General features: G+C 37.4%; 1 protein-coding gene across 4 annotated transcripts in view; it reads right to left on the bottom strand.

Moving 5' to 3' along the window:
• INPP4B (inositol polyphosphate-4-phosphatase type II B) overlaps positions 1–18,931 on the bottom strand; it is a 378,253-nt gene extending 359,322 nt beyond the window's left edge. For all 4 annotated transcript variants that reach the window (XM_004588140.2, XM_058666822.1, XM_012927832.3 and 1 more), the window contains exons 1-2: positions 18,718–18,931; positions 16,863–16,907 (exon numbers count right to left, since the gene is read on the bottom strand). In XM_004588140.2, the coding sequence (XP_004588197.2) occupies positions 16,863–16,907; positions 18,718–18,808 (136 nt within the window). In that variant the 5' untranslated portion in view covers positions 18,809–18,931. The remainder of the gene's footprint in view (positions 1–16,862; positions 16,908–18,717) is intronic.
• Positions 18,932–19,757: the final 826 nt, after the last annotated feature.

Here is a 19,757-nt window from a genome sequence, read left to right as displayed (position 1 = left end):
AACAGCTTATTTGCATTTGAAAAGAACACATTTTGTTCAAATCACTGTTGACAGTACCAGAAGACTCCCATTCTTGAGTTTGTCCCCTGCTCCCTCAGCTTCTCTCATAGCGATCCTCAGCAAAACCTATTTCGTCTTGTTTTCATGATTATTACCTAGTGGCTGAGACTTCAGGTTCGTGCAGCTGAATTAAAAACAAGTATGTGCCTGCATCTCTGTCAATTTTGGTACCCTGTGCTATCAGCTGTAAACCCCAAACTGGCCTGGCATCACCTAACACTGCCTGCAGAGCTGGCTCTTTCTGTGCTTGTGCCAAAAACCACATTTCACTTAGAAACAAGTGCTTGCAGCTTTCTGCTGCTCTTTTCAGCAGGAACATATGTGCTGCTTAAGCAAGGAGGAAAATGTTATGCCAAGCAGAGGAGCATGTTGTTGAATACTAAAAGACATATCATGAGTCACTGACTGGAAATCTGTATGGCTGGCACTAGAATCCCTCGATCAAAGATAAGGAAGAAGAAAAAGTGACGATCTTAAGCCTCATAATCTCTTCTCTAGGGGCCAGGTGGCAACATATTTCCAAAGAATAACTACCGGCATGGAAGCAGAAAGGATCGTACCCAGCATCAGCAGAAGACCCCACTGGTAGATCCTTCTGAGAGTGGTTTAGGAGGAACTATTTCCCTGTTCCACCCATGAACAAAGAGGAGGCCTGTATGGCTGCTACAGAAAAAGACTAGCAAGTTGGTGTTTTGGTGGCTAAAGGGAAATGGTTGAGAGAAGTTTGCTCAAAGCTACCAGTCTTCCACTGAGGACTCCAATTGTCTAGGAAGCATTTGGGAACCTGGGGAAGAATGAAGATACAGCAGCCAAGAATTTCACCTGGAGGGCCTGGCAGTACCCAACCATACCCAACTTCCCCTCCCCATCCCAAGAATCTGAGGTCCCTTTGCTGGAACAGGAAGCAGCAAGCAGTGTGGGAAGCAGCTGTTCAACTCTGATTATTGCAAATACCTCATACTGACTCATGGTCTGGGATTCATCAAAGTCTGAATAAGGTCGTGCTCAGATGTGGTTTCCTGACCCACAATGCTCCAGGAGGATTACATAATATATACTGCACTCAGGACTTAAATTTAAGAGGCAGTGCCTAAAGTAAGGACAACAATTTACTAGTAAAAAATTTTCCCTATTAATGTATTGGACTCCGCAGCTATGTGTAGGTTAACAGTTTTATGAAATTGCTGTCGCTCTAATGCCAAATATTTTAAAGTGAGATTAAAATATTAAATCAAAGACATACAAAAAGATTAGCAATGAGGGGGAAAGGAAGAATGAGGAAAATAGATGAATCCATGGGGATAATTACTCTCTCATTCTATTGTCTCCTTTGAGATCATCCTTTGGGAAGGATATTTTGAAAAGTTCGAAGCTGATGCCTTCCCATTTTGTTAGAATCATCAATTCTAGGTGCTGTTTGGTGTCAGCAAAAGAAAATCTCAATACTTTGCTTCAATAATGGGGCTTTGAGGATGTTTATTTTTCTGTCATAAGATGGCTGACTCAGAGGAAAAAGAAAAATATATATATATATGTAAGGTTCATGCAAATAAATGACAGCTAGAAATGACTAGTGCTCCAGCACATCAGAGCAAGGAGGAGTCTACAATGAGAAAAACCAACGTCGACCACGTAGAGGATAGAAAAGGAAGAACACTCACAAATCCAACAGACTATGGAAATAACCTAGAGTGGACATTTTAAAACTCAGACAGGATTTCTAAGAGAAATTAAGAGCAAACTTCTCAGAATATTGGGGCTCTCCATGGAGAGTCATCTACCCATGTGTAATACGTGGATGAAGCTCTTAGTTTTGGCCTCAATCAGGCCAACCAGGGAAATCTGTGAAATGAGCCAGTGGATAGAAGATCTCTCTTTCTGTCCATCTCTTGTTCTCTCTTTGTAACTACCTTTCAAATAAGTAAATCTTAAAACAGAATTGAAAAGAAGAATCCTCTCAGCTCACACAGGACACATGGTAGCTGAAATTTCCCACATGTTGCGGGATTCTACACTAAAGAGGACAGCAACCTTATTGTATCACACTAAAGCAGAATTTTCATGCAGACAATTTCAGTATGCAAAGTGAGATTTTTTTTTTTTGAGAGAGGTCCCCTGCCTTAGTGACAGAAGAGGGCTCCAAAGGAGGAAAGACCTGAGAAAATGGTGGAGGTGTTATCTTTTACATATGATTTCAGGGAGGGGACAAATGAAATCAGAGGTGGGGAGGGGAATCCACTCACAACAGTCTAGCTCCTTGTCAGAAGGGTCCGATGGGCTGCCCCCTCCTTCCCAGCTACTGAAAGCTGGTATCTCAGGCCCCATCTCTGCTTTCACAGGATAAAAATTCAAAGAGATGCAAGGCAACACTTTGAACTGCTCAAAGATCAATGGGACTTCTTGACCCTTATTAAATTTAAGGTAAAACTGGTAGTCAGGGAGGTAGAATTCACATCTTAATTGATGCTCTACCCAGCAGCCCAGTCACTACTCTTGTGGGAAAACCAGAAGACTTCAGGACCTTCTCTTTCCAAAGAAGGCTAGGAGGGAAGCAAGATTTTATATTTTCAAAAATAACTTCACCAGGGACCAGAGAACGTAACTACCTATTATCCCACTTGACTCCTCACACTAAGAATCTAGGATAACTTTTTTTTCAAAAGACACCTTGTTATTCTTACTTGCTTTGCACTTTGAATTGCCAAAATTTGAGGGTATTATATCCTGATCCTGACTGCATGATTTCAGATTTATTAAGTCTCCATATTCCCATCAGGAAATGAGACAATGATTATACTTATCCTGAATGCGACGATCCAGTGCAATATGGGAAAAAAATTAGTCAATTCCTCAAAATGTATTAAGTATGTGCCCCTTTCTTCCAAACCTATTAGCTCAAATATTCTGTGAATTAGGAATTATTAATCGTTTCTTATACATAAGGAATGTCAGAAGACACTAAGGACACAACTAAAAAGAGCCATTTCATTCAGCAATCATTTATATACCTATCACCACTCTAAGTACCTTCAGTATACAATCTCATTTTGTGTGAAACTCAATCCAATAGCAGTGCAGTATTAGGCTTATACCCACAGCCAGCAGATCTCATGCCCCAAAGGCTCCAATATAAATAGCTGAGCCTTGCTCGGAAACACCATGTTCACCTTGCCTTCCTTCAGCATGGGAGCAAAGGATGTGCAAACTTTCTGACATCAGTCCACTTCTATTATTTCAGTTGTCTAGTTTTCTTCTCGTTAGTAGTAAATAACCGCAAGTAATCACATGTTTGCTGAATCTCACAATACAGGCATCTCAGTTACATTGTAAAGAATTTTTCACATCCAGTTTTATACAGTTAATCCTGCACATCAGATATACAGTCTAGTTACAGGAGCCAAGTTATTTAGCTCAGCTTTTAGCTGACTCTTCCTGACAGGTCTCTCTACAAGAATTCCATGCCCATTAAGACCATCTTCCTTCTGAATGTAATTTGTGCGCAATGAAATAGGAACAGTGAATTAGTTTTAAACTTTTGGAATTATAAAATGAACTAAGGCTAGCAAGAATATCAAAGTGTTTCAGGAGCATATCTCAGTCTGTATATTTATTTTATAAAGAAACACATGAAGGTAAAACAATAGAAGTCATGCATGAATTTGCTCCTTGGACACAGTGAATACCTAAAACGTAAAATGTGTGTTCCATGAGTTTAAGTGACAGAATCACAGCAGTAAAAAAGGAAAGCAAATTTTCTATTGTATGGATGTTAATGGTCTAATAGGACAAGAAGCTGAAAAAGAGAAATTAGAGAAAAGTCTAAATACGGCGATAAAATTCAAAGTTGGGAGACTCTGGATCCAGAAAAGCTTCTCCGATGAGGTGACATTTGGGCGGTGATTGTGTTTCCCTAAGATTAAGTTGAAAGAAGATAATAAATGTGAAAGTACGTATGTGTGGCCTGCTTGAGAAGCAGAGAGGAGACCCAAGCAGGTGATGCAGAATGAACTCAGTCAGCAAAACATAGGGTGAGAAAGGCCTGCTCTTTAAATATTACGTAGGATGTGGTCAGATATTTGATTTACTGCAAGTGAAGGCAAATCATTAAAGGCAATGGAGAAATTCAGAACACATTTCCAACACAAAAGATATGGGACCTGATATGTTTAATGTGAGATTATAAAGAAAAATTAAGTAGCAGCTAAAGTATGGGAATGGATGTGGTGGTACATTACACAGACTAAGAGATAAGAATGGGGATGGAGAAGTCATTTTTCCCTCTTTTCCCCCCATTTTTCCTTTCTTAATTTTACCTCCAAGGCAAGTAAAGGGAAACAGGAAATGTGAAGAGAAGAGTTATAAATCTAGAAAACAAAGGCTGATTTGCAGGCCGTGAAGTGACATCGAGTGATATGTTTAGGTTTTGCAACGGGAGAGAACACTCCGAATTTTCTGAATTTAAACAAAGTTTGACCTGGGAATATCTTGTTTGTTCAAACTGATTTCTGCCTTCTTCTCACTGCAGAATTCAGCTGTGTGAATAATCTCTCAGTTGTAAAACATAGGTAGTGGGGTAGGAAATCACAGAACACATGAAAGCTTTGAATTTTCCCCTACCAAGTATGCAGCTGTCAGTCACTCACTCAACCTCACTGAGACTCTGATCCTTCCCTTGAAAACCCAGAAGGCATCATCTCTGCCAACAGCAAATGTTAAATCTTACGTAAGACACATCTGGGAGCAGAAGGTTTTGTACAACAAATTAAGGGGAATTTGTATTAGTCTTGCCTCCCACTCTACCAGGTCTCTTCTCTTTCCCATGGTCCCCTGTTGGCCCAGGGTATATTTGGATGGCATCTGCCCAACAAGAATGCTGACTAACCAATCTCAACCATGCAATTAAAGCACCAGGATGCGCCCAGCACAATAGCCTAATGGCTAAAGTCCTCACCTTTTGCACAGAATCCCACATGGGCTCTGGTTCTAATCCTGGTAGCCCAGCTTCCCATCTAGCTCCATGCCTGTGGCCTGACAAAGCAGTCAGGATGGCCCAAAATCTTGGGAACCTGCACACTCGTGAGAGACCAGAAAGAAGCTCCTGGCTCCTAGCTTCAGACTGGCTTAGCTCCGGTTGTTGCAGTTACTTGGGGAGTAAATCAGTAACAGAAGATCTGTGTGTCTCCTGCTCTCTTTATATTTGACTTTCCAATAAAAATAAATTAATCCTAAAAAAAAAGCACCAAGGTATCTTTCTCCTCACAAACTTTATGGACTTCAGTTTTACACAAAGCAAATAGAGCCTCAAGGTAGTAGGAACAGCTATCGAAAGCTCTACTTTATACATTGAGTAGCGTTCTGAGTACTAGAAAATAGGGGAAAAGCATTAATAGAACACATGGAAAGTGAAATAGAATACACAGGGTATATTGGTCTTGAATGAATGATAAAAATAGAGAAAGTATGAAGGAATTATTTAGGGGGGAAATCTATTAGCAGAACATGGCTGAAGCAAAGTTTTTGCTATCAGTGTAAGTCTGCAGAGTGACAGCTGGTCAAGGACATTCCTTAACTAAAGCTTCTACAATAAACTACTTTAAAATAAATGAAACAACAAGAAGAGATATATTTTATGGTGACACACTTCAGTTAAATGATCCAGTCATGGCAAGAGGAGGTAAGGAATAAATCTGACCTCTTATATGATTTTCATTAACTGATGGCATATATCTTAACATCTGCCTGAGTACCAAGCTAGAATTTAGACTCAGATCAGCAAAAAAAAAAAAAAAAAAAAAAAAAAGACCCCAGGTCAATTACAAAACACATTAAATCTTTGAGCCAACTGCATTGCCACATGGCAGACTTGCTAAGCCCTATTAGATTCATGCTACTGTCTTTCAACTATATCTATTTCTATAGCACAAAAACACCATGGGGTAGCTGGCATGTCTCTTGGTTAATCATTTGGCTACAGGTGGTAGTATCCCATATAGATACTGGTTTGTGTCCCAGCTGCTCCACTTGTCATCCAGCTCCCTGCTTGTAGCCTGGCAAAGCAGCAGAGAATGGCCCCAAAATTTGGGATGCATTGTACCAGTGTGGAAGACATGGAAGGGGCTCCTGGCTTTATACTGGCTTTGCTCCAGTTGTTGTGGTGACTTGGAAGAGTGAGCCAATAGGTTGGAAGATCTTTGTCTCTCCTTCTCTCTATAAATCTTTCTAATAAAAATAAATAAATCTTAAAAAAAACCTTTGGAAGTCTTAGAAATTCTTTGTTGCTCATCTTTTTCTCATTTCTGTTCCTTCAATAGTTAAGCACAAAGAACACAGCATTTCTCTGTCCTAGCTGGGGCACATGTGGGTCTGCAACCCAATCACCTTTGTAATAATTATTAAAATAAAATTAAGTTAGGTTTCCACAAATAATAGCCATGTGATCCTATGAAGGTCACTGAACTTGTCAATGAATGTTAACAAAGAGAAGCACCTATTGAGTCCTTTTTTAAATAAGTTTTTATTTTGAATTTTGAATTGTGAGGTACAATTTTGTGTAGGCTGGGATTCCCCCTACTGAGTCTTTTGTAGGAACAGAGAGAAAATGAATGGGCTCAACCTGGTTCTCAGAAGGTATGCAATAAGTCGCAGCTATCATCGCGTATGAAAAATACAATGCCATAACCTGCTGATGACTGAGTGAAATAGTCACTCAAGGTCACTTTCTAATAAAAGTTAATACGTAGTTTAGTATATTCTAGGAATCAGTTTAAGAGCTTTGACCATAATTACTTAGCTCTCACGAGAACCTTAAAAGGGGATGGTGATACTTTTTTTTTCATTTTGGAGACAAGACATAGATTCAGACACTGCATTTCTTCAACATCTACTTGGGCTGGGTAGTTACAAGACAGGCTGCAAGTGCACGCAGACTGACCTCACATGACCAGCTTCTCATGGGTGAATTATATCGTTAGCTTACCCAGGTTCAATTTCAGCCTAAAATAACATTTTTATTTAGTTGTCTTCATTTCAGTGTTTTTGGCAAATGTTTGTTCTGAAAATTAACTCCTCTAATATACTGCTAGTTATTTATTGTTGTCAAAATCAAGAAACAGAAGGACATCCCTGGGAAGGCCCTTTCGTATGCAAATTCTATACCATTAAGCAACTCCCAGGGACACCTGTAAAAACTGTTTCAGTTAACACAGCACGAAAGGCAGTAACACTCAATTTTTTCATGATATGCAAGGTGTATAATTTCTTACAAATAAAGCAGCGTCTACAGTTGGTGTTCCTTTGCAACTTTAGAAGAAGTTCCTAATACCCATGCAACAGTTGTAAACTATTGCAAAAGAATGTGTAGAGTTTTAACTTACCTTCAAGTTGGATTATAAGTAATTAAAAAGGAAATATAAATGAGCCTTAAATGCATCACATTGGAAAATACGTTCTAGAATTTTACGTCTCATGTCTTCTACTCCCTCTGTATAGTTTCATGCATTTGTTTTGTTTTGTTTTGTTTTAACCAAGTGGAATTCTGCTCATCTAAGACCTGGTCCAAATCCACTATGTGGCCATCATTGTATTTAATCACTATTTGCTCAATGCTTAAACAGTTCCAGGTCTGTAGCTTTATTTCGCTTATATCACAACTGGCTAGCATTATTACAGCTGTTTGGGTCTCACGTCTTGCCAACAAATTCTTGGGAAGCACCGATGTGTGCAAGGGTGGGTGTTATAAGCCAATGGTTACAGTAAGTGTCTTCAAACACATGAAACTTGGCACCCATAAGATCTTTGAAAGGTTGATCTTTGGGGATCTCAGATTCATTCGCCAGTTAAAGATAATGTGGTGGTCGTGTTCAGGATTCCCACCACACTTCTCACCTTGAGCTTACCAGTTTATACTTGTGCCTGTCTAAGCTGCCTTATCTATAAAATAAGCATGGTAATAAAACAATTACTCACAATGAAATTGAGAGAATTAAAGTAATTAATCTATGTAAATTATTCAGAACAACATTTTGTAAACAAGTCAGTACTGAATAATTATTAGTTGTTTTCAGTACTGTCTTACAGAACCATGGCAAGGAATAAATGACATTACTGCTTTAAAGAGCTAAGAACAGAAGATCCTCCAGCGATCTCCTGGTACTTTGCACAATGCACTGTCCTTAGCAGATGCCTAGAAATTAGTTGCTCCATGGAACACAATATTTTGTGCGGGACGGATTATAGTGGACAAATTAAGAAGATGGCAACCAATTTATAATGAGGAAATAAAATACAGGAACCCCAAGCTTTGCCTAATTTTGAGCAGCTGCATATTTCGTTGCTTTGAAGCTCAGCTTATGTACTACATAGCAAAGTGACTTTTTTTTTTTACCAATAAATTAATACAAAAATATGTCTGTACATGATATCCCCTGTGATGTGTCTAGCGTATTATTTTAAAAGTGAAAATTCTATGGAACCTGTACTAACATCTTCCATTCTCCCACTGGCATTTTTAACAAGTTAGAGCAATCATTTATACAAAACAAACCAGCAAGAGACGAGAAAGATGAATACAGAAGAGAACTGGCATGTAAGCTGACATTTTTTTTTCTTTTAGAGAGACATGCAAAACAAAGTCTGATTTACTGCAATTCGTAAAGTCTGAGTGATGTGACACAGAGGTTAATAAAGGCTCCCGCAAATTAGAAAAGCCGCGTGTGGTGATTAGGCTGTTATTTTTTAATGTGACTTGTCAGTTTAGGCAAACCACAAGCAATTGATCACATGACAGTTTTCCCATCTGTGGTATTAGCTACTGGAAGTACAGTGGCTCTTTCTATATGTGAAATATAAATTCATTATATATACGGTAATACAGAATCTACCAAAATAAAGTATTTAGAATCAGTACTTTCTTGAACAAAAGATTAACAACTGAAATAACATTAGAATTTAATCACTGAACTCTATATTAAGAAACAGAGTTTCTTCCTTTGGAAAAACAGTTTCTGCAATTGTGCACCTTCATTTATTTAGTAATACCACTTACAGTAGAACTTCTATCACTTGTCAAGTGAGTGTGAAGTTAATATTGTATAAAGCATGTGAAATCACAGATTTTTCACAACAGCAAGAATAATACTTTATAAGAAGAATACTGTTTCTTTTTCCCTTCTAAGTTAATAAGATGGATGATCTTTCTCTAGCTAACTTGGTATAACTGTAAGAAAGTACTTATTCCGTGTCATTTTCTATGCATCTTCTAGATTTGAAGATTTTGCCTTATTCCAAACATCAACTGCCTGATTATATCACTCTCCTGGTCTTGAGTGTGATACCTCCCCTCCTTCTATTTGTCCTAATTCTGTTTTTCTTCCTTCAAAAAATTGTATAAACCAATCTTCCGTGATCATCCTTACTGATTTTACCTTCTCACACAAGTTTTACCCTTTATGTATCCCAAAATATTCTCAGAAATCCAAAGAAATAATGTCACCCTAAATGTCTCTAAAGATTTCCAAAGGCTTCATCTGACCCAATTATATCCTAGCTGACTGAACCAAAAGAGGATTTCACTTTTTCAGATACAACCCTTTCTTCTTCAGCCTCTTCAGCTTCTTTACAATTTTCTTTTTTAAAATAGCACCTCATTACAAAATCCATATGGTGCATTGCAAAGACTGTGGAAGATGTAACAAACCATAATAAGTGAAATAAAAATTCTACAGACTGGTGACAGTCACAATTGAAGACATTCATAACTATTTGTACACTTCTGTTCTCAGACATAACTTGATAAAAACCATATTGTACATGTAGTTTATTATCCTACTCTTACTTAAGTCGTTTCTTTGCTTCCTAGAAAGATTTTCCTGTAATTAGCCTGATTCTAAAACTTTTATATTTCTTTGTATGTTAATGTATCCTTTTCATAAATGATTCTTACCTGCTACCTCATATTCTGTCTTAAATATACATGTTTGAAGCTTAAACAACAGTACATACAGCTTAGTTCCAAGCTACAGGAGTCTGTACTTTCCTTTATATTTCCTGGTTTGGACCTATCAGGAAAAAGCCAAGACATGAGATAGCAGTTAAGTTCCACATGGGATGAACTCATCCTACATCGGAGCACCTGGTTACAGCCAGTTTCTTCCCTTCCAATACAGTTTCCTGATAAAGTATACACTGGCAGGCAGCAGTTAACAGACAGCTCAAGAAATCTGGCACTTGCAACAAGAATGGGAGACCCAGATTCAGTTCCAAATTCTTGGCTTTAACCTGAGCCAAGCTCTGGTTATTGAGGGAAATTGAAGAATCAACCACTGTATGGGAAAGCCTCTCTGAAGCTATCTATTTATCTTACTTTCAAATGAGTAAATAAGCCATTCTCATAAAAGCAGTGAGAGGGTGAGACAAACAGGGTAGCTCTGAATTTGTATGAATTATGTATGACCATATTCAAGAGATAGGTATTGCCTCTTACTGGTTTTCATCTGTGTTTTTTTTTTCTAATATAAATTTACAGCAGTTAATGAAGGTTTATCAATTTTAGATAAAACTAAATAATAAAGGCTCTGTTAAATACCTTGAATCTCAAATTACTTCCATTTTACGAACCAATAAAACCTTCCGAGGAAGAGTCAGTACATGTTAAATTGAAGAGGAAATAAATTCTTGACAAAAGAAAATATTCCAAAAAAGAAACATACTAACTGTCAAAAGATACAACAGCTTCATAAAAGACAAAATCTTGCAAACTCAGCGGATATCAAATTCCTTATTTCCCCTTCTTCCCCTTATTCACTGGGGCCCCAGCAGCACCAATCCCCAAGTTTGATTCTACACCTACAGGCTGGAAGGGAGGAAATCAGAAGAAGCATGGATCAGCACCTCTCCTACATCAGACTTAGCTACTGGGACCTTAGTTTTCCAGTAGCTCAGCAAATGGTTTAGCACTATCCAGCCATTTCTCATGTGGCTGGTTTTGGAAGATCAACTTGTAACTTGGTGTCATGCCTAAGTAAGCCAGTAACTGAATTACCTCTTTTTAATCCTAATACCTGCTGTTTAAATACCAGCTGGTAGTCTGTTCTCTTTTCTGGAAAATCCCTTGGGCCTTAGGTTAAGGATGGTTGATTATCAAATCTATGCCTACATCTCCAATATGCATCTTTGGGCACATTTTCCTTTGAAATTTGGATCTAACATCATATCATCTTAAATTAAGGCAAACATGTGGTATTTAACCTTTTGGGATTGGCTCATTTCCCTTAGCATTATGGTTTCCAGTTTGGCCCATTTGGCCACAAAGAACTGCATTTTGTTTTTTTTAATAGCTGAGTAGTATTCCATGGAGTAGATGAACCATAGCTTTCTTATCCAATCCTCTTTTGATGGGCATTTTGGTTGTTTCCATGTTTTTGCAATTACTGATTGTGCTGCTATGAACATAGGAGTACATGTTGGTTTCTCATAGAACAAGTGTTCTGGATATATTCCTAGGAGTGCTATTGCTGGATCATACGGTATGTTGAATTTGAGTTGTTTGAATATTCTCCATACTGATTTCCATAGAGGCTGTACCAGCCTGCAGCCCCACCAGCAGTGGAGTAGGGTTCCCTTTTCCCCGCAACCTCGCCAACATCTTAATTTAAGATGATATGATGTTATGTATAACATGTTATGTTTTGAATGTTACATGTTGTGTATAAACTAAATTGAAGTATAGGTGAGGTGGTCACAGAAGGTGGCTGGGAACCCGCATTTACTTTTAACATATTGGTTACTCATTACTATGTCAATTAATTCCATAATGATGTAAATTTTTGCTGATGGTATGTTGGAGCTTTCAATTGACTGGGATGATACTCTGCTGGCTCTGTCATCAGACCAGAGAGGGTATACCTAAGAAGCCATTGAACTTGACGGGACAATAAGATGCTGGACTCTATGTTTGGTATACGCTTGCAATGGGGAAATCTCAACTGAACTTGAGCTGTGGTTATGCAATAAGGTGGAGGAATCCACCATGGTGGGAGGGTTTGGGGAGGGGTGGGGAGAACCCAAGTATCTATGTAACTGTGTCACATAATACAATGTAATTACTGAAGTTAAATAATAAATAATTAAAAAAAAAAAAAAAAAAAAAAAAAGAAATTTGGATCTAAAATGGCCCTTCTTCCCCAAAGAAGCCAAATGTCTTCTCTTCAAGAACACTAGTTACCCTGATATTGTCCCTATAAAATGTAACACCATTTGAATCCATTTCTTTTCCCTACCTTTCCTCCCAAAAATTAAGTCAATGAATTATATCATTAGAGATTTCACGCTAGCCTCAGTGTTCCCTTTTCTACTGTAATCAATCCACAAAATGTGGCATTTATTATATCTCTCATCTGAGCAGTTGACATCTATAGAGTATCAGTCATCAAGGTATAAATTAATTTTAAGAACATGACTTCAGAGGGGTAAGGTACATAAGAATCACATATAAACATATGTGTGCCATTTTTTCTTATGTATTTCACAGGTGTGTATCATTCTGGATTTATCATATGTAAGTGGTATATACATGAAAATTTAGAAACTTGTTCTTATAAATATTTATTCTTTTTTTAAGATTTACTTTTATTGGAAAGGTAGATATACAGAGAGTAGGAGAGAGAGAGAGGAAGATCTGCCCTATGATTCACCGCCCAAGTGACCACAATGGCTGGAGCTGAGCCAATCTGAAGCTAGGAGCCAGGAACTTCTTCCGGGTCTCCCATGCAGGTGCAGAGTCCCAAGCCCTTGGGCCATCCTCGACTGCTATCTCAAGCCACAAGCAGGGAGCTGGATGGGAAGTGAGGCTGCCAGGACCAGAATCGGTGCTTCAGGGGCGAGGACTTTAGCCACTATGCTATCGCGCTGGGCTCTATAAATATTTATTATATTGACTCTGTAGATAAGTGTAGGCATAGGGTATTCAACATTATGAGAATTTTCAAGGTAAATGATTTTTAAACAATCCATAGAAATTTCTTGTATATAATTTTCAAGATCAATATTTTTCCATACTTAATCCACAAGGGCATTAAGAATAAAATGTGCCCAATTTTTAATAAATAATCCTATTTTTAAATGTGAGTTTTACTGATATGAAAACTCTTGTTAAAACATAAACTCAGTTTTTTCTACTTTTTACCTGCTTCATTCTTTAAAAACTATCAAAACTTTCCAGGAAAAAAAAATAACATAAATTGAGCTAGATACACAATTGTAAGGATGAATTATTTAATTTAAATGCAGCCAGCCATTAGAAATATGGGTATAGATAACAAATGATGTAAGCCACTCATTTTTTCTAATATATCTCTGTCTTATGTTAGCAAGACATGTTTAGTCAATCATTTACCTAACTGAACAAATCCAACCTCACTTACTTGAATAAAGATCTTGCAAGGAAATTCAGCAAGAGACAGTTTTATATTGGTACACAGAAATGGCAAAAGCAAACCCTTCATGAAAAATAATGTACACGGAGCAATTTGACACCTAACAAAGCATGACAACTAACATGCTGCTTCCCCAATTTAAAAGTTCAGACTATTAAAATCCTCAACTTAGAGAATCAAATATCAAAAATACAATTAGGAAATTGGGTGGAAAAAAATCCTTTCCCTTGCTTTTCTTCTTCTTTATTATTTTGCCTCCAGTGACATAAATATGCCCAATCCCAAACCAGAATTAAAACTGTATTAATGTGATTGTTCCCTATCATTCATCATGAAGTGAATACTAATTATTTACTCTTTAGTAGAAGCGAATTTATAGGATTAAGAAAATTCAAAGAAAGAAAATGTGATACATATATATTAGGGAACTTTTAAAAGTTTGTGGAAATGCAATTATCATTAAATTCGATTTTTCTGGGCCCGGCAGCGTGGCCTAGCGGCTAAAGTCCTCGCCTTGAAAGCCCCGGGATCCCATATGGGTGCCGGTTCTAATCCCGGCAGCTCTACTTCCCATCCAGCTCCCTGCTTGTGGCCTGGGAAAGCAGTTGAGGACCGCCCAATGCATTGGGACCCTGCACCCGCGTGGGAGACCTGGAAGAGGTTCCTGGTTCCCGGCTTCGGATCGGCGCAGCACCGGCAGTTGCGGCTCACTTGGGGAGTGAAACATCGGACGGAAGATCTTCCTCTCTGTCTCTCCTCCTCTCTGTATATCCGGCTTTCCAATAAAAAGGAATAAGTCTTTAAAAATAAAAATTCGATTTTTCTATGAACTCTTTGATATTCCCTAGTCCAGTTAAATCTTAGAGATTAGCTGTGCTGTCATCCAGAGAGTATTTAAGAAATTCTTCAATAAATGGAATGGTTAAGAATCTTCAAGTACCAATAAGCATAATGGCTTGGGAATGTTTCTTCCTGGAGCATGAAAACAATTCTAGGGAGGTCTGGGAGCGAAGGCGGGCAGACTTTGGCCTAGCAGTTAAGATGACTGCCTATACCTTGGAGTGTCCTGAGTCCAGCTTTTCCTAATGTGCCCTGAGAGGCAGCCAGAGATCGTCCATGTGTTTGGTATACCTTGCCACCCATGTAGGAGACCTCGATGGAATCCCCAGTTCCTAATTTGCACCTGAACGAGCACTGGATGCTACATGCATCTGAGGAATGAACCTATGGCTGGGTGCTAGTGCACTCTTTCTCTCTCTCAAATAAATTGCACACACACAAAAAGATAATTCCCTGAAGACTCTAGATAACTTGCTTTTGTAAACATTTGCACTCTTGTCAGATATTTATTACCATCTGATAAAATAAAATTATCTATGACTAAGAATCCTGGCACAAATTTTAAACGAAAATAGAAAGAAAACTCCATATTTTCTAAACTAGAGAAATATTATGATGAATAAATACTTTCAGCTGGTGGCCTCTTAATTCTTTGATTCAAAACAATACATACATATGATGACAGAACTGCTTTTGAACTTGACTAGGCTTTCAAGCAGAAATTGTATAGTTAGCTGTTTGGATGAGAGGATTTTAACTGAAACAGAAGACTGGTCCTTGGCTCACACACAGTGGTTGCTGAAGTTTTCAGGGCATCTTTTTGAATTTGAAAGGTGTGTTTCCTTTGGAAATGAACACTGGTAGATGAAGAATGAAGTAGCCAGAGTGTGGAGCGTGAGTCAGGAGGTGTCTGACCTTCCTTCAGCCCCTCGGTTACCCGTCTGGAAATTCTCTGTATGAAACACCATCTGAACATTCACTAGAAAAACTAGTGTGGCTTTAATGGTGTTAAGTTCCAAGTCTCATGACTCTGCCTATTTCTCAACACCTGTGGAACAAAGCAGATTCTAACACCCTTATTTTACAGTATCTTTCAGGTATAAGTTTAATTAAAAAAAAAAAAATTCAGGTCCGAGCGTGGTAGCCTAGTGGCTAAAGCCCTTGCCTTACATGTGTCGGGAACCCATATGGATGCTGGTTCTAATCCCAGATGCTGCATTTCCCTCTCAGCAACCTGCCTGTGGCCTGGGAAAGCAGTGGAGGACGGCCCAAAGCCTAGGGACCCTGCACCCATGTGGGAGACCTGGAGGAAGTTCCTAGTTCCTGACTTCAGATCAGCTCAGCCCTGGCTATTTCGGCTACTTGAGTAGTGAACCAACAGATGGAAGATCTTTGTTTCTCCTCCTCTCTGTAAACCCAGTGTTTCAATAATAGAAATTTTTAAAAATGTTTCTCAAAATATATATCACATACTTTTTGCCTCAAGTTATACTTCAAACCAAAGTATTCAGAGCAAAGATAGAAACTGATAAGTAATGAATGAAAAAAAAATAAGCTCCTAAAATAATTAGGACTTCAAAGCACGAAAAACCACTACAATAGCATACTTGTATTTTAATTTGGCATCACAAAATTTGAGAAACTGTTTTTATAAGTATAAAAATGTGGATGATAACACATATCTGATCTCAGTATGTGAAACTGCATATGCATATGTTGGTATATGTGTTCATCTGTGAAATTATTTCCAAAGCGTGACCTTTCAAAATATCTCAGAACTTTAAGAGGGAAAAAATGGTAGAAATATTGATAAGCCACATTTTTACCTTAATTAAATACTTTTGAGCAATAATTTTCCTTTGACATTTATTGTAACCATGCATTTGAATCAGATACCAAGTGGTTTCCACCCACTAGTGAAGCAGTGGGCCAGTCTCAGAATGAGTAATTAAAATAGAGCCCTAAAGAAAATTACTTTTCTCGACACATGCCAGATCTTTAGAGCAGCTAAATCAAGTCAAAGTTCGAATTTAATGTTCAGTTTCCAAATGTCAAGTCTCTCCGTAGAAAATCAACATGTACAAATGAATAAGGAGTATTTTTAAACAGAAAGTGGAATAAGAACTTTGTAATAACATAACACAAAGTGAAGCTCTACTTGTTGCCAGTCTCCAGCCCAAGGAGAAAAAAATACACATCTATTGGTTTCTAGAAATCAGTAACCAAACACAGCACTGTATCAGAATGAGTGCCAAGCATGGGATCTATGGTGAGCAGACTTCAATGAGATGCAGAAGTGTCTCACTAGTGAACCACTTGATGTTGGGGACTAAACCAATCTGCACCATAGTGCAAGTTCTTTCTTACAAATTTTGGAAAATAACACCTATATGTAGTGTCGACTTCATATATATAACCTTTTTCAGGAACGTCTATAAACATTTAATGATTTCAGTAACAAACCTAGAACTTACTGGTTACTATATAAATTCTCATTACACTTATTGATATGAATAAAGTATAATTCCTTACCAAGTATGAATTCTAACTGTGGTTCATTTGGAGTCTTCTGGATACCTATAGATAACAGGTGCAAATTAAAAAGAAAAACTCATTACCAAGAATATGTCAATATTTTTTACTATATTTCACTAAAATTTGGTTAATCAAGCTTAGAAATAACTAATTCTCAGTGGAAGAAATATCTCTTGCAGTACTAATCAGATATTGTAAGATTTCATTGCTTTATTTAGCTCTATAATCATAAGGAAAGTGAGAAATATTTTTCATAAGCCATAACAAATACAAAACATATTTCTTAATTGTATTGGTTTCTTTAGGATGCAGACAGACATACTAAAACTTCAAGAACCACTACCTCACCAAATACTGTTCTCAAAGGGTCTTCCTTTCAAGGTAACTCTGATCTGCCATGAATAATAAATCATGAACTAAATGGATTAGTTGGGTTATGGCTGAAATTACATGGTGTTGCATATGCTGTGTACTTATTCACAGTTCAAACTAACAGCCTATTCTGCATTTCCTTTTCTAGAAACATAACAACACAGATAAACAAGGTAGGGTCAATTTGGGCGGAAATCAATCTGAGAACAAAGGTATGAAAGTGGGAACACCTAATGGTGAGAAGGTACAGTGATTTGGTTAAAATCACTCATTATGTGGTAGAGGGCAGTCTGAAGACCACACATGGGCTGGGGTAAAAGTGTTTCTCCAACAAAGTAGATGAGGACAGTGTGTATGCATGAGATGTTCTTTGCTGCAACTCAGAAGCAGCTAAAGAAGTATGGTAAAGTAAGTCACTTGTCAATAAATGTAAGATTATTATAAAAATCCTTTCCTTGTTTTCCCTTGTGCATTGATCAGACGTCAGGTAAATTACTGTCATTTGGTCACTTAAACATTGCAAAGCCATGTATTTGTACGAATCATTTTTATTCTCAGAGTTAAAATTTTTTTTCCAAGACAACTGTTTGCTCCCTCCTGCTGATATTTAACAATGCTGTGGTTAACAATTTCAGACTTTCAAGAGCAGTTAGAGTGACAATCATTAGGTAGGTTTTTGTGAACTTCAAACAGTCTGAATTCTTTAAAAGGTTATTAACAATTAACTCTGCTGTAAGCCCTGACAAAAACATTTCTCAAACATGCACCCATCCAATACTATTTTCAAAAAATTATTTTTGTAATATAAATCAAAAGAGGAGGTTAGGCACATAGTTACCAGTGCTAAATAATTGGGCCGCAAGAATCTCTTGAAAAGACACAATTCGTACTAAACAATAAAATCTGTACCCTGGAATTTTAAACGTCTTCCAATGTTTTTAATTACTTAAATGGCACAAAAACCAATTATAATGTGAAAGTGTAAGTCTCAGCTAAATCTCCAGTCCTATTCTAATTATATGACTTAGTGCTCTCAGGTACAACAGGAAGTCTATGATTCCAATCTAGTAATTTCTTCCTAGTGCTTTCAGATCAAGTGCTTTTGGTTTCGAAAATTTCTATGTTCCAAAAAATACTTGCACATAAATATCTGTGCATTTCAAATGGAAGACATTTTAAAAAATTTAGCAGTGTCCAGGGCAAGTGTTTAGAAGGAATTTATTAGTATGTTAGTACATATTAAAGAACCTTGATTCTACTATTTGATATTTCACTTTTGATGGACTATCACCTACCTTACCATGTAAAAGATAGGAAACATCTCTAGTATACACAACATCAAAAAGAGAAGTACAGTTTAGGCACTCTTACGTATGCTGTTAGAACCCAAAGTGTATGAATACACATGTATTTACTTAATGATTTCATCTACTAAATTTGCATCTTCAGAGAACTACAGAAGAGGGGCACACATGCTTACTGGTGAACTGGGAGTTTGCAGGGTCATTTGCCTGGGTTGTGGGAAGAAAGTGCTGGCCTTCTTCTGATGTTCCTTCTTCTTTGATTTCCATGATGGAATTTCACAAATGTTTAATTTTTCCAAGATTTGCTTTCCAAATATAACTGACCAGTGATTCCGGGTTTAATGTAGATGTATCTTCACATTAGAGGCCTCTTGTTGAACTCTGAAATTCTGCACTTAGAAAACATTAAGAATGAGGCTATCAGTTACTTTGAAGTTTATATAAGGTTAAGAATAATCCTCAAATTTTCTTAAAATAACCTCCCAGCCGGTCCCACACATATTTTCAGCGACACTTTGCAAGGTTACAGAACTGTGACTCTTGGGTTAAATAGGTATTCTCAAAACAATAACTGCAAGCTCACTGAGTTACTTGTAAAACCAAAGGCACATTTTCTTCAATTCTCTGAAAGAGCAGATAGTTGCAGGGGCTGCTTTTTTTACTATGCATCTACTTTAGCAAGAGCAAATAGTATCATGTCAAAGTATTCATCTGTTTAACCAAGGTGAATATTATCATGTCGCTTTAAATCAAGTTACCAATGGAATTAAAATTCATACAATGTCTACTGATTGCTTTTTAATTATATAGCAACAGCCAAGTAATGTTTTGAATACTGATATGGTCTCAAACTTCACAAATCACCAAATTCACTTTTTGTTGTACTTAACGAAGCAGTTTCATTTATAATTCAACTCTTGATTTAAAAACTAATTTGGCAAAAATGAATGCAGAAAGTAAAGGGCCATTACACCAACAATTAAACCAAATCCACCGGTTTTGAAACTATTTCAAGAAAGCTCTACCTAATTTATTTAGCATTAACTCTAGATGTCTTTCTGATGATGAACATATTCATTGCACCATGCTTTCTCAAAGATTTAAGACAAACTGCTAACAGTAAGATAATATCTGTAGCGATTTGCAATCAATTCCTGTATGAACTGGCTCTTAAGATTTTAAATGTTACCAAATTGTGTGACCATCTCTTTTCAGA

This window comes from Ochotona princeps, chromosome 7 (assembly GCF_030435755.1).
Source record: "Ochotona princeps isolate mOchPri1 chromosome 7, mOchPri1.hap1, whole genome shotgun sequence".
Taxonomy (NCBI): domain Eukaryota; kingdom Metazoa; phylum Chordata; class Mammalia; order Lagomorpha; family Ochotonidae; genus Ochotona; species Ochotona princeps.
This window is presented reverse-complemented; position numbering and strand designations above follow the sequence as displayed.